The sequence below is a fragment of the Carassius carassius genome, unplaced genomic scaffold (assembly GCF_963082965.1).
Source record: "Carassius carassius unplaced genomic scaffold, fCarCar2.1 SCAFFOLD_65, whole genome shotgun sequence".
Classification (NCBI taxonomy): Eukaryota; Metazoa; Chordata; class Actinopteri; order Cypriniformes; family Cyprinidae; genus Carassius; species Carassius carassius.
This window is the reverse complement of record NW_026775106.1, coordinates 31,299-47,500: the sequence shown is the minus strand read 5'-3', so window position 1 is coordinate 47,500 and position 16,202 is coordinate 31,299. Positions and strand designations below refer to the sequence as shown.

The following is a 16,202-nucleotide window of genomic DNA, read 5'->3' as shown; positions in this document are numbered from 1 at the left end:
ACACGCCGCCCTCCGAAACCGTCCTGATCTCCAGAACACCTGAAACACAGACAGAGACCGGCCTGAACACATGAAGACACGCAGACGTAAACACCACAGACACATCTGCTTACTTAATTGACTTAAATCTGCCAGTTCATAAATCAGGGTTACTGTATGTAAATAAAACTAATATCATACATGCAATTTAAATAAATGTTAACTAACTTAACTAATTAACTACACACTTTATTTGAGATGGAGGTTATTTAACATTTAATTAAAAGGTGATGTGTGTAATTTTTGGGTGTTAAATTACTTATGCTGTATTTCAGCTGAATGTGCAAGAATTTATTCTTGTTATTCTGTTTCATAGCACAGAAAAACACACCTCAGCTTTCAGAATCCATTCCTTTGAAGCAAAATACCAGCAGCAGATGGATCGATCTCGATCTACAGCATGCTAAAGCTCCAGTTGCACAGATATTTGACAGCTGAAGCATCTGTTTGGTGTGTGTGGATGAGGAGCGGACGCAGCTCTTGTTGTTTTGAGCTCTCTCTCTCTCTCTCTCTCTCTCTCTGTGTGTGTGTGTGTGTTTCACATGTGAGCGCCTCCAGTGCTGTAATAAGCTGCTGTCACGGCACAGCTCTGACAGAACCTCAGAAAGTGTCTGCTTCTCTCTCCCGCGGCGCTGGCCGACCCTCTCTGACCCTCACTGCATGTCTTGCATGCGCTCTGTGCGTGCAGTTGTCGGCCACATCTGGCTGTATCAATTTTTCTTCTTTTCAGCGCTAGCTGACGCAATAATTTTCCCTCCAGAGCAGAGATGCATGCCGTCACGCCAACACGACCACTTCCTTCTCATACACAACTGAAATGACTAATAACCAAACATGCCAGAGGCTGATGTTATGTATAAACATGATCATTAAAGTGAATAATCAATTATTAAAATATTTATTTTTTCGGCTAAATAATTCATTATGTATCCATGCACACAACATCAGCTTCCAATCTCATTATTTTATTGTTGTTTTGACGCTCTCTACACAAACTAGATTGCAGTCACTGAATTGTACATCCATTCTGACCACATCTGATAACTTCTGACCACTAAGTCCTCCAACGAAGGGAAACAAGAGCTATAAATACCCCCCCCCCCCCAAACACCTGTTTGTCTTTACGCCTGTCACTTCTCGTCACACTGCCACGTGACCTGTTCATAATCTCACTGGAACCCTGACCAGCCGATTCCTTTTACAGTGGGAAACTCTTTCTAGTCTCTGCTATAATTTAAGAGGCTTTTACCAATCATGTACTTTATTCATCACCCTGTGATAAATCCTGTGTGAAGCTCGTGACACACAAGAGAAACCTGAAGACTTCAGACAGACGTGTCAGAAGTGAGTGATCACGTGCTCTTACTGTAGCAGTTGTTGGGATCCTGCGTCCCGTTGATGTTCCCGAACTCGTCGATCATCAGAAACCACTGCGTGCGACTGTAGAGGCGTCGGATTCGAACGTCCCCTCCTTCCATGTAGTCGTAGTTCCTGGTGTGGCGCTCGTGTTTGAAGCAGTCGGTCACCGCAGCCTGGTCTCCATCGCACACACAAACACGGCTGACCAGCAGCACTAGCCACAGTTTACACGCAAACTCAGGCAGTTTCCATCGCAGCGTCCATTTGCGCATTATACTGCGTTTCTCGAGGAGTTCATGATCCACATACTGAAGGTAGAACTCAGGTTGGATCTTAAAGCTGTCAGAGATCCACTCAAGTACAATCCTCAGATGCTGGCGTGACCTCTGACCTCCTGCTGCAGCAGCAGAATCTCCTCAGAGCTGGAGGAGGCAGCAGTGTGTTCGTTTCTGCTGTTAAGGACACAAATGAACAAATTGATGCTTCACATGCTGTCCATTCCTGATGATGTTACAGGAGGCAGGTCAGTTCCACACAGTTCCAGATATCTAGAGAAGATTTATATACACTTAATACTTATATATAGATAATATAGTAACAATATAAGATACAAAAAGGATTCCTGATATTAAAATGAACACTCATTTTACACAAGATTTACTCAGAATACACTGTAAGACATTTGATTGTCAAATGACTGGGCTGTCGGTAGATGACTGTCGCTGGAAAGAATGACCACTTCTGTGAATTGGCTGAGTGGGCACAGTTCACTAATCTATAATATCAATTATATCTCAGTATTTCTTGGTCACTAATTCAAATGTCTCAATATTCATCAGTTGCTACTTTAAATCTCTCAGTGTTGCTCTATCATTCCTTTTAATGTCTCAGTGTCGCTCTATCACTGCTTTAAATGTCTCAGTGTCACTCTATCACTGTTTTAAATGTCTCAGTGTCGCTCTATCACTGCTTTAAATGTCTTAGTGTCACTCTATCACTGCTTTAAATGTCTCAGTGTTGCTCTATCACTGCTTTAAATGTCTCAGTGTCGCTCTATCACTGCTTTAAATGTCTTAGTGTCACTCTATCACTGCTTTTAATGTCTCAGTGTCGCTCTATCACTGCTTTAAATGTCTCAGTGTCACTCTATCACTGCTTTAAATGTCTCAGTGTCGCTCTATCACTGCTTTAAATGTCTTAGTGTCACTCTATCACTGCTTTAAATGTCTCAGTGTCGCTCTATCACTGCTTTAAATGTCTCAGTGTCGCTCTATCACTGCTTTAAATGTCTCAGTGTCACTCTATCACTGCTTTAAATGTCTCAGTGTCGCTCTATCACTGCTTTAAATGTCTCAGTGTCACTCTATCACTGCTTTAAATGTCTCAGTGTCGCTCTATCCCTGCTTTAAATGTCACAATGTCACTCTATCCCTTCTCTTAATGTCTCAGTGTCACTCTATCACTGCTTTAAATGTCTCAGTGTCGCTCTATCCCTGCTTTAAATGTCACAATGTCACTCTATCCCTGCTTTAAATGTCACAATGTCACTCTATCCCTTCTCTTAATGTCTCAGTGTCGCTCTATCACTGCTTTAAATGTCTCAGTGTCACTCTATCACTGCTTTAAATGTCTCAGTGTCACTCTATCACTGCTTTAAATGTCACAATGTCACTCTATCCCTTCTCTTAATGTCTCAGTGTCACTCTATCACTTCTCTTAATGGCTCAGTGTCGCTCTATAACTACTTTTAATGACTTAGTGTTGCTCTATCACAGCTTTAAATGTCTCAGTGTCGCTCTATCTCACTACTCTTAATGTCTCAGTGTCGCTCTATCACTGCTTTAAATCTCTCAGTGTTGCTCTATCATTCCTTTTAATGTCTCAGTGTCGCTCTATCACTGCTTTAAATGTCTCAGTGTCACTCTATCACTGTTTTAAATGTCTCAGTGTTGCTCTATAACTGCTTTAAATGTCTCAGTGTCACTCTATCACTGCTTTAAATGTCTCAGTGTCGCTCTATCACTGCTTTAAATGTCTCAGTGTCGCTCTATCCCTGCTTTAAATGTCACAATGTCACTCTATCCCTTCTCTTAATGGCTCAGTGTCGCTCTATAACTACTTTTAATGACTTAGTGTTGCTCTATCACAGCTTTAAATAACTCAGTGTCGTTCTATCAATGCTTTAAATGTCACAGTGTCGCTCTATCTCACTACTCTTAATGTCTCAGTGTCGCTCTATCACTACTTTGAATGTCCCAGTGTCGCTTTATCACTATTTTTTATGTCCTAGTGTCGCTCTATCCCTGCTTTAAATTTCACAGTGTCGCTCTATTCCTTCTCTTAATTTCTGAGTGTCGCTCTATCACTACTCTTAATGCCTCAGAGCTGATCTATCACTACTTTAAATGTCACAGTGTCAATATATCCCTACTCTTAATGTCTCAATGTCACTTTATCACTAATTAAAATTTCACAGTGTCACTCTATCCCTGGTTTAAATGTCACTCTATCCCTTCTCTTAATGTCTCAGTGTCGCTCTATCAGTACTCTTAATTTCTCAATGTCACTTTATCACTAATTTAAATTTCACAGTGTCACTCTATCCCTGATTCAAATGTCACTCTATCCTTTCTCTTAATGTCTCAGTGTCGCTCTATCAGTACTCTTAATTTCTCAGAGCCGATCTATCACTACTTTAAATGTCACAGTGTCAGCTCTATCCCTACTCTTAATGTCTCAATGTCACTTTATCACTAATTTAAATTTCACAGTGTCACTCTATCCCTGGTTCAAATGTCACTCTATCCTTTCTCTTAATGTCTCAGTGTCGCTCTATCAGTACTCTTAATTTCTCAGCGTCGTTATACCACTACTTTAAATGTCTCAGTGTCGCACTATGTATAATCTTAATTTCTATGTGTTGCTCTATCACTACTCTTAATTTCTCAGTGTCGCTCTATTTCTACTGTAAATGTCTCAGTATGGCTCTATTGCTACTTCAGATGTCTCAATATTGCTCTATCACTGATTTAAATGTCTCAGCATAACTTTGTCACCACACCTAATTTCTCAATGTTGCTCTATCTATACCTCATATGTCTCAGTGTCGCTCAATTACTACTTTGAATGACTCAACATCACTCTCTTGCTACCTTAAATGTCTCACTGTTACTCTATTGCTACTTTAAATGTTCCGGTGTTACTCTATTGCTACTTTGATTGCCTCAATGTCATTCTATCTCTATTTCAGATTTCAGAGTCTCAGTATCACTTTATTGCTACTTTAAATGTCTCAATATCGCTCAATCTCTACTTCAAATGTCTCAGTTTCACTCTGTCACCACTTTAAATGTCTCAGTGACATTCTTTCACTAGTTTAAATGTCTCAGTGTCGCTCTATAGCTACTTCAGATGTCTCAGTATCACTCTATTTCTACTTTAAATGTGACAGTATTGGTCTTTCTCTAATTTAAATATCTCAGTATTGCTCTGTTTCTCTTTGTATGTTTTAGTGTCACACTATCACTACTTTAAATATTTCAATATAGCTCTATTTCTACTTTAAATGTCTCAGGATTGCTGTATTTCTACTTTAAATGTTTCAGTATCACTCTATTATTATCTTAAATGTTTCAGTATTGCTCTGTCTCCAATTTAAATGTTTTAACATTGATCCATTTCTGTTTAAACGTCTCAGTTTTGCTCTTACTCCGCCTTTCTGCCTAGATTCTGCCAAATTTATATATTGGTTTAAAATGTTATGATAATTCTTTTTTTTTAAAGTCTTTAAAAGCGACTTACTTCTGCTTCCAGGATGTGCGCTTCAGTCCAGACGGTTCCACTGTGAAACACGGAGAGAGGGAGTTTTGGGGCCGCCCGTCTGCGCTGTGCATCTTCTCGTGTTGCTGAGCGCTGTGCGATCTCTGATAAAAGCTTCCTGCTGACCTCACTTCTCTGCAATTACGCCTCAGCCACTCAGCTGTTACTGGGATGCTGGCGCGAGAGACTGACAGTGAGAGAGAGAGAATCGTCCGTTTCTGCTGGCCAGGCCTCTGGTGGACGAGAGAGGGAGCCGTAAACAAGAGCGACGGCCGTTCTCTCTCTCTCTCTGAGGAATGCGGGATGAATCCTGCGAGATCTGCACGCAGACTCTGAGAAACTGCTGTTGCATCGACGCCCACCGTGTCGACATTTATGAAAAATCACATGCTGTGACATTCAGGATTTCTCAAGACTGCAGTTCTCATGTGATCTGAAGGGTCTCGTCTGTCTTTCGTTGGTGTCATACACACAAACATCAAAGCCTGAGTTGAATTCGGAGGCTGATAGTGAATCCACGAGGGCAATAAATCTAACGAGGCGGGCCTGCAATTGAGGCAGCTAAACAGAGGGCCGTTTACTGCTGTAAGGGTCCATCTCTGCAGAAGGTCAAGCACTCTTTTACTTTTCCTGTTAGTATTTAGGAGGCAAATTTACAGTTTTACACACCTGGCTTTCGCAGCTCTCAGCACATCAAACGTTTCCAGCTTTCAAGCCCTGAGGAAAGAGTTGTGTACGGCCCACAGACACGCAGACCTCTGCTTTACTCTTTCATTTCCCAAACGATCGCTTGTAAAACGGCTGATCTAAAACACGTACGTCCCTTCACCTTAAATACTAAAGCACGCGATTGAAATGTTGTTTGTTTCTGTACAGGAAGACCATTTAAAAGCAGACGTGCTTCTGTGATCCTGTGAAGCTTCTACATGTGAACATTAAAATGGTTTATTATGCATATTATACTTTACTGCAGCCAATATAGCACTGCATAAAACATATTTAGCAACAATCACGCGCAGGTCATAAATGTCGTCTGGGTGGTGTTTTCTTTTTCTTGTATAGGTTTGTTTGTGCGTTGAATATTGTAGAGATTGATCGAATTTCATTGATTTCAACAATGGGAAATGTATTAACAGGAACAAACATTTTCTCCTTCGTGTTAAAAGTTGATCTGTTAATTTCTCTCTCCTAATTATGCATGATCATACAGATGAATCCCTTCATTGTACTTCTCTTTTATATGCCAAAAGCGTGTGATGGGTCTTTGACAATGCTTCTCTTGATGAGTTTCATCCTCACAGGAATCTCCCAGAGGTCCCAGAATCTCACAGTGAGCTGGAGACTGACTGTGTTCACTGGACTGTGAAGTACTTCTGGTTCCCGCTCACTACATGTTTACAGCCCTAGTGCTCATTTGACTTTATTGCTGAAATGATAGAGTGAGAAACACATCAAAGCCATTCTGAAGGAGAGAGAGAGACATTGAGCTCTTTGAACTTTAGATGACTCTCTCGGACAGATCTGCAACTCTACTGTGGCTTCAATTGCACCTGAAACGGCTGTCATAACCCAAACCAACATGCAATCCTGCACTGCGTCACATCCACGTCTGTTTACTCGGGGATTACGCAGAATAACTCTGGCATATAATATCAATAAACATGGGAACTGTATGTGAGACTGATGAAAGTGTGCTTTATCAACAGTGGGATGGCGCTTGGCTCTCACCTGCTCTCCGGGTTTAAGGTCAGTCTATTCTGAGCCGCAGCTTTCTACATTCCCTCATAATTATTGAGCCCATGGGATCACGGCTGTTAACGGTGGGCTGTTCTTTAAATAGCTGCGCTTGTGTTGTTCAGTCGTTGGATGGACACAGAGGAGAGGAAAAAATTACAAATCAGCAGTAAAGATAAAGAGCGATTCACAAACCCAAATGTAGTGTTTCCTATGTGTGTCTCTGCTCAGATGATAATGTTTGATTGCAGGAGTTTATTTCTATTCTCTGTGTTTCATTAGGGTTGATGGCTGATGGCATTATCATCATCATCATCATCATCAGTCTGGGAGTCTGTGGTGACCCGTACATCCGTTTGACCTGACCTTTGGTGCACAGTTTAGGGTTGGTCTGACCAGTCCAACTCAATAGCGCCACCAACTGTCCAAAGTGTATTATTTGGTCTAGAGGTTTATTTTCTGATTTCTCTTCTCACTGAAGTTCACTCAAGTCAATGGTTTGAATCTAAATCCAAAATCTTAGATATTAATGGTTTCCTTAACAAAACTTCACCTAGAAAAGTCACTCTCTTGAGATTATCATCAGATAACTAATGTATCTCATTTATTTTTCTTAGAGTTTAAGTAACAGCAAAAACAACAACAACAACAACAAAAACTACAGAAGAACACGTGTAACACAATATTAGCGCTCTATAAACTACTTGTAACTAACAAGAAATTCGGATTAATGAATTAGTAATTAATAGTGCTTAATTTAATGAGGCAGTTCACTATTAGTTATTAGTTATACATTATGCATAATTCACATTAATCATGCACCTTTATAGTAGCTCTTAGTGGTTCACTGGGATATATGAAAAAAATATATAAACTGTTGAATGTTGAATAATTTGGTCATATTTCGGAGAGTGAAGAACTGACTGGGTGCAAAAGTTGCACCTTTTTCCCCAAAGTTGTTAGGTCTGCTGCTGCTGTCTCGCTTTATTTTTGGTGCCTCAGTTAACCATAAATGGTTGATGGTTGTAAAGGTTGTAAATCTGAATTTTTAAACAGATTATGTGTTCATGATGCACAGACCTGCATGATTATGTGTTCCCATGGCTCAGTGTTAGAGCATTGTGTAAGCAGCGCAAAAGGTTGTGGGTTCAATTCCCAGGGGAACACATGTTAGGTAAAAAACAATGCACAGGTAGCCTGAATGCACTATAAGTCTCTTTGGATAAAAGTGTCTGCTCATTGCATAAATGTAAATGTTGCTCAAATCTCATGGAGCACAACCCAAATGACTGCAGATGCCTTCAGACAGACAGATCCGAGTCATGCCGTCGCGTTAGATTTCACAGCGCTCACTTTCTCTTGTAAATCATAACTGAACAGTAGTAACGCAAAGAATGAGCTCAAGCATTCTGGTTTTAATTTGAGCGTCCGCCAAGAGAAAGAGAGATTGAGAGTCCAGATCACCTCAAACACACAAGGTCTCCGGTGGACTCTAAATCTGTTTTTCTGCATATGTTAATGTGAAATATGACCAGTTCAGCTCCACAGTTACATTTACACTCATTTCAGCAGACGCTTTTATCTAAAACAACTTACAAATGAGGAACACCACAAGTATTTTGTGAGGCTGACATGCAGAATAGAAGAGAGAACGTGTTTTAACCTGCACATTTTAGGTTTTTGTTAATGGTTGTGGGTTGGTCGGTGAAGTGTTGTGTTTCTTTACTGTGATGATCTCAGCAGATCAAGCTGGAGATTTGCAGCTCGCTTCAACTGCAAGGAACAGAGACGGTGAAGGTTCTGGAAAATGACTTTATACATGATTGCGAAGGAACCTCCAGGAGCCTCTTTACTTTATATTTCAGAATTCAACACTTAAAAGAACAAATGTCAAAGCCTGTAACTGCATTCCAGGAGATAATTATGGCTATAAAATAATAAAATATTGGTGAACACTGTGATTGGTTTTGTAGCTGCGCTGCTGAATTTACTGCCAAAAAATGAGATCTGATCTGGTCTGGTTCTCAAGGTGAGCTGCCCACAGTATGTTCTCATGCTGTTTTTGCCAGAAAAGGTTAAAGGAACATGACTGATTTCTTAATGGAAAATGAATCTTCACCGCTGTCACTTTACAGTGACACAATTAACTTTGTTGCATTACTTTTCAGCACAAAGAAAAAAGTATGTGTGAAATGAGTGGTTTTTCTGTGATGTTTAAATTTCAGTTTTAAACTGGGGTTTGCAAGTTGATTAAACGATTGTCATTATTTTAATTATTTAAAAATACTAATTTAATGTTTGCACAGTTCACATTTGTATATTGAAGTATTTACATCTGTTAGAACATATTTTCAAAATGTTTTGTATTTCAGGAGGGCAGGATTAAGGGGAAGTGAGTCTGTCTGTGGATTGATGGGTAAATTCAGCTGCTGTAGTTTAATTCTGTGTCCGTGAGCTCTTCTGTGATTGGCTGTTACTGATTATATAAATTCAGCCATTTACAGACCCTGTTTGGCATGAAGGGTGTTCCTCGTCTCTCTGTAATGTTTACGAAGTTCTTCTGGATTCACAGAGTGTGTCACACCCATGAAACTGGCTGAATGTCACTGTCACGATGCTGATTGATGATATGATTATTCCAGTGTTCATCTGAACTGCTCACATCTATCTATCTATCTATCTATCTATCTATCTATCTATCTATCTGTAAGGAAGGAAGAGAAAAGGTTTTGTCCATGTACACAGCTCTAATAAAAAAAAAATTCTTTTGTTTTTATATAATAGTTGTTTTAAAAACATATAAATAATACTGTTTAAATGCATACATTTCTCTGTCATGGTTAGCATGTGTTTGGATGAATTAGTATTTAAGGTATTTATAATTAGCTGTATATAAAAAAATATCCCCACACTATGTGTGTGTGTGTGTGTGTGTGTGTATGTGCACCTCTCTAATTGCCCCTCACATCTGTTCACAGTTCGCATGCAAAGGTGTAATTTGCAGACTCCTGCATCTGCTTCAGTGTGTGTGTGTGTGTGTGTGTGTGTGTGGAGCTGCAGGATCTGCATGTCATCATGGCATGATATTATCATCCGGCTCTCTCTCTCAGGGCAGATGATTCTGTCGTGGCCACACAGACTGTGCCCCCCCACCTCGGGTAAACACCACTGATTATCCCACAGTAAATCAGAGCTGGGTGTTTGTCCGGGTGGAAGTGGGAGAGATTCCCGGAGGGTTCGGAGGACCACAGACACTCGCAGGTCTCGGAGAATCTGGGCTCGCCTCTTTGTGGCCGATGCTAATGTCTCAGATCCGTTCCCTTGCTGAGCACATGTGAGCTGTTTTCTGTTGTTTAGCTGTGATGTTGTTATGCAGGGAAGGCTGATGGAAGAGTTTCCAGTGTTAGTCCGGACAGACCTGCTCATATTCACGAGAGATTCATTAGAGTTTGGCTGAGAACACCGTTGGCAGACGCTTCAGTATTTATGTCCGCAATAATAGTTTTATGCTTTTAACTTGCAAAATCATACGTTTCATGTCTCATTACTCACATTACATCATGTTTTACACCTGCACTCAATTTGTCCTTCAAAACAGAGAGTTTGTGTCAGAGGTGAAAAACAGTTCACAGATTTCATGGTTAATGCGAGCGACGTTCCAGATGATGAGAGGCTGTAAGTTGTGTGCTAATATTTACTTTAGACAGTCGGTCTGCTGAAAGACAGATATCGGTATTATGATCCTATTGTCCCAGCGGAGCGATGCTGTTCTTTTCCTCTCAGCTCGGGTCGTGTCTCTGTGCTTGTTTGTGTACTCTGGCCTGATGTTGTTGATCTGGTAAACATCTCAAACACATCAGACTTCACCTGTAGTGTGTCCCGTCAGATTCTCACAGTCTTGATGTTTCTGCGTCTGATCTGAGGATTTCCTAATGATTTCACAGGAAACAAGAGCAGGGTTATAGTGCAGTCATTAGAGCACCGGCACGAATGTGTGTGAACTTGGTCACTATGTGAGGAACAACATGTTCTCACAAAAATACTAGATCCTTTTAAAGGAAAAGTTCAGCAAAAAATGAACCACACACATTTTACCATGTTTAAAGTGATAATTCTCCTAGAAATGGTCGTTCTGTCATCAACGGCCCTCCAAATGTGTGGACTACAAACAGAGGTGTAAAAGTGAATAACTGAGAAGAACTTTTGGAAACGCAGCCCAGAACAATGTTTATCAGATATATGTTTGAGTTATTTCATGATAAACACTGAAATTGTAGCCTATAGTTTGTGCAATTACAGTTATTTAAATTGAACGTTAAAAGTTCATATTGGTCATGTTCTATTTTGTAATGTTAAAAAATAAATCGTACACTGTCAGAATAAAAAAGTTGCATTTCAGTTCCTGATGAAAATGAACCATGGTTTTACTAAAGTGACCGTAGTTCAACTGTAGTATCCATGGTTACCACTACAGTAAACATATTTTAACCACGTGTGAACAAACATATAACCTTAACAAACAACCTGTAACAAAGTGTGTGTGTCAAGTCAAGTCACCTTTATTTATATAGCACTTTATACAAAAAAAAATGTGTCAAAGCAACTGAACAACATTCATTAGGAAAACAGTGTCAATAATGCAAAAATGATAGTTAAAGGCAGTTCATCATTGGATTCAGTGATGTCATCTCTGTTCAGTTAAATAGTGTCTGTGCATTTATTTGCAATCAAGTCAACGATATCGCTGTAGATGAAGTGTCCCCAACTAAGCAAGCCAGAGGCGACAGCGGCAAGGAACCGAAACTCCATCGGTGACAGAATGGAGAAAAAAACCTTGGGAGAAACCAGGCTCAGTTGGGGGGTCAGTTCTCCTCTGACCAGACGAAACCAGTAGTTCAATTCCAGACTGCAGCAAAGTCAGATTGTGCAGAAGAATCATCTGTTTCCTGTGGTCTTGTCCTGGTGCTCCTCTGAGACAAGGTCTTTACAGGGGATCTGTATCTGGGGCTCTAGTTGTCCTGGTCTCCGCTGTCTTTCAGGGATGTAGAGGTCCTTTCTAGGTGCTGATCCAGCATCTGGTCTGGATACGTACTGGATCCGGGTGACTGCAGTGACCCTCTGATCTGGACACAGACTGGATCTGGTGGCCACGGTGACCTCGGAATAAGAGAGAAACAGACAAATATTAGCGTAGATGCCATTCTTCTAATGATGTAGCAAGTACATAGGGTGTTATGGGAAGTGTTTCCGGTTCCGGTTTACCTAATTAATGCAGCCTAAAAATCCTTTAACGGATTTGGATAATAAAAGCATATTAGTATGTTATGTGTATGCCAGGTTAAAGAGATGGGTCTTTAATCTAGATTTAAACTGCAAGAGTGTGTCTGCCTCCCGAACAATGTTAGGTAGGTTATTCCAGAGTTTAGGAGCCAAATAGGAAAAGGATCTGCCGCCTGCAGTTGATTTTGATATTCTAGGTATTATCAAATTGCCTGAGTTTTGAGAACGTAGCGGACGTAGAGGATTATAATGTAAAAGGAGCTCATTCAAATACTGAGGTGCTAAACCATTCAGGGCTTTATAAGTAATAAGCAATATTTTAAAATCTATGCGATGCTTGATAGGGAGCCAGTGCAGTGTTGACAGGACCGGGCTAATATGGTCATACTTCCTGGTTCTAGTAAGAACTCTTGCTGCTGCATTTTGGACTAGCTGTAGTTAGTTTACTAAGCGTGCAGAACAACCAACCAATAAAGCATTACAATAATCTAACCTTGTGGTCATAAATGCATGGATTAACATTTCTGCATTTGACATTGAGAGCATAGGCAATAATTTAGATATATTTTTGAGATGGAAAAATGCAGTTTTACAAATGCTAGAAACGTGGCTTTCTAAGGAAAGATTGCGATCAAATAGCACACCTAGGTTCCTAACTGATGACGAAGAATTGACAGAGCAACCATCAAGTCTTAGACAGTGTTCTAGGTTATTACAAGCAGAGTTTTTAGGTCCTATAATTAACACCTCTGTTTTTTCAGAATTTAGCAGTAAGAAATTACTCGTCATCCAGTTTTTTATATCGACTATGCAATCCATTAGTTTTTCAAATTGTTGTGTTTCACCGGGCTGCGAAGAAATATAGAGCTGAGTATCATTAGCATAACAGTGAAAGCTAACACCATGTTTCCTGATGATATCTCCCAAGGGTAACATATAAAGCGTGAAGAGTAGCGGCCCTAGTACTGAGCCTTGAGGTACTCCATACTGCACTTGTGATCGATAGGATACATCTTCATTCACTGCTACGAACTGATGGCGGTCATATAAGTACGATTTAAACCATGCTAATGCACTTCCATTAATGCCAACAAAGTGTTCAAGTCTATGCAAAAGAATGTTGTGGTCAATAGTGTTGAATGCAGCGATAAGATCCAATGTGTGTCTGAGTGTGTTAGATTGTGTGAGTGCTCTTGTTTTTGTGACATATCAGGACACAACTCTGTATAATCTGTATAACACACTTTTCACAAAAACAAACATGTGTGTGTGTGTGTGTGTGTGTGAGGAAGAATGTGTGTGTCGTACTGTCTACTCTACACTGCTCAACTTTTCCCTCTTTTTGTGGCGGGTATTTTGCCGCTAGTGTAATACAGCCTTTTTTTTCTCACCAAGACAATATTGAACTTAGCATGAATTGAGCATTGTTCTCCAGCTTTTTGAAGTTGGGGTAAATAATTTAATTGTGGGACAGAACAGTTCTGGAATATCATTCCAGTTAGAGCAGGTTATGAAGTGTAGCTCTTGGCTACAGTAAAGGTATAACCTCTCTCTCTCTCTCTCTCTCTCTATAAATATATATATATATATATATATATATATATATATATATATATATATATATATATATATATATATCCAGGCTGTACCTCGTCATGTTTTTTCTAGGTTTGTGATCTCTGGCTGTACTCAGATATTCTGCGTTGTGTAATCTCTCTTTAGGGCCAAATAGCATTCCAGTTTACTTTGATTTTGTGTTGTTTGTTCCAGTAAACTAGGTAGTTTGTTTTTGTGCATGAATCATTAGGTTGGTCTAGGTTCTGTGTCCTGAGGAGTGTGGTTATTGTTAGTCGTGTAAGTCTGTTTGTGTAGCCTCAGGACCAGCTGAATGAGGGGATCTTCTCAGGGTTCATTTGATGGTTTTTAAAGGCCTTAAGATGATAAGAGTCGGGGTAACTCAATTTTAGATTCTTCCAGAATTTGATAGCTCGTTTCTCAATGCACATTAGTGGAGGGTATTGGCTTAATTCTGCTTTGGGTGCATTATCAGGTGTGTTTCTCTGTACTCGTAAATACATTTTTACAAAACTCTGTGTATGCAGGGCTTTAGTTGGATTTTTGTCCCGTTATTCAAACTCATTTTTTAGGAGAGGACCCCAATCTTTACTGCCATATAGTGCATATTATATTTTGAGCCAGATTCTAATGGGTATTTCAAATTGGACAGGTTTTTTTTATGGAATATAAGTCTCTTCTTGCTTTCTCTTTAGTTCACTCACGGCCAAGTTGAGGTTTGTGTGCACTGTGTTTAACCCAAGGTATGTGTAGTTTTTGATGATAATGAGGGTGAAGTTGTATTTCTGTCCCTGAACTCTGGGTCTTTTCTGGAATGTTAGAAGTTTTGTTTTAGTTGGGTTCTCGCTCTCGCTCTCTCTCTCTCTCTCTCTCTGTGTGGCCTTCTTCGGATCCACATGGTTCGAGTCTGTGCGCGCGCGTGCTTGTGGTTGCGTGCGAGACTCCAGCGGCGCGCGTGCTCTCGGGGCGTCTGGGGTTAGATGTGTAAAAACAAGCCCGTGTGCTTAAATGAGTGTATAAAAGCAGAATCGCGCGCAAGCCTTGTAAAAGTAAAAGCACAGCATGTGTAGTCACGCATCGCGTTCCGGTCACTGTGTCAGCCGAACCTTAATGCTCATTATAAAACATCTTAGCAACCCGACATTAAACGGGCGATAAAGTCTCGTTAAGACGTGTTTGACAGCAGGATAAATAAGTGTGTTAAATTCTGAGAGAAAAAAAAATGTCACATCAAACCACTTGGGTTAATGAGAAAAGAACATAAACTGATATTCTAGTGAACACAGACTTATATACACACTAGAAGTATGCGATGATGGGAAATAGTATGTCATGCCACATCATAAAATAACCTCTTAAAATCACAATTACCCTCACCATGCTTTGGTAAATCATAATTATGACTTGAAATGACAAGAAATCATAAAATCGAAATTATGACATGCTAAATCAAAAACATGACTTTAAAAGTCTAAAATGCGCCATACTAAGTCATAATTATGCAAAAAATGATTGCCATAATTGCATAATAAAGCCATAATTATTGTAGTGTCGTTATTTAAACTTTTCAAGTCATAATTTCAATTTAGTATGCCTTTATTTATTTTTATCGCATAGCCTAATTATGACTTAGTAGTATTTCATAATTTCGATTTTCAAAGTAAATATCTTGAATATCCTAGATACTGTAGCACAGGATCTCCAAGAAGTCTGTTAAAGATCACTTTCATCTGGAAAGATGTACAGATGTCAGTTTTACATACACTCAGAAAAGCATGCGTGCATGTATCTTTAAGACACCATAGTCATATTATTTTCAGTGTGGCCTAAATGATTCGGGATGCACTGATTCTGGACCTGGACTAGTTCATCTGTTAACGAGAAGAATTCCTGGTTTGTTTAGTCACAAACACAGAGTGGTTCATTTAATTGTGTTTTACATGTGGCTTACATACACAAAAAACACTATAATGAGCACACGCAGGTGAGCAGTGCTTTATCACTTTCAGATTTCTGGAGAAAGGCAGACAAGTCTGAGTCTTTATTCTTTCACTCTAGAATGAAAGACAGCAGCGCCACCTTCAGGTAAATGTGTGCACTGAACTGAAGTCTAGGGCTTTTCATGCTTTATCCAAAGCGACGTAATTCTCAAGCATTTATTTTTGCCGAAGTAAAATAAATATTAAATATAACATAAAAATTAGAACATTTTAGCCTACATTAATGGTACATCAATTAAAAAACAAATTTTTTTTTAAATTGAAGATAGTGATTATATTTATTTATTTAAAAAAAACAAACAAAGGACCAATTAAGGGATACTATACAAAGGATGCTTGAGGGTAAAACACATTTGATAATTTCTTGCTTTTACTGGGAATTGAACCCATGACCAT

At 39.6% G+C, this 16,202-nt stretch overlaps 1 protein-coding gene across 2 annotated transcripts in view; it reads right to left on the bottom strand.

Annotated features, from left to right (window-relative positions):
* The window catches only part of LOC132136730 (fibroblast growth factor 7-like), a 6,842-nt gene extending 1,377 nt beyond the window's left edge, over positions 1-5,465 (bottom strand). Inside the window, exons 1-3 of one of the 2 annotated variants that reach the window (XM_059547342.1) lie at positions 5,200-5,465; positions 1,406-1,946; positions 1-39 (exon numbers count right to left, since the gene is read on the bottom strand). The exon at positions 1-39 is cut by the window's left edge and continues 68 nt beyond it. In XM_059547342.1, coding sequence (XP_059403325.1) covers positions 1-39; positions 1,406-1,670 — 304 coding nt within the window. In that variant the 5' untranslated portion in view covers positions 1,671-1,946; positions 5,200-5,465. The remainder of the gene's footprint in view (positions 40-1,405; positions 1,947-5,199) is intronic. The other variant, XM_059547343.1, reaches the window with a different exon arrangement.
* Positions 5,466-16,202: the final 10,737 nt, after the last annotated feature.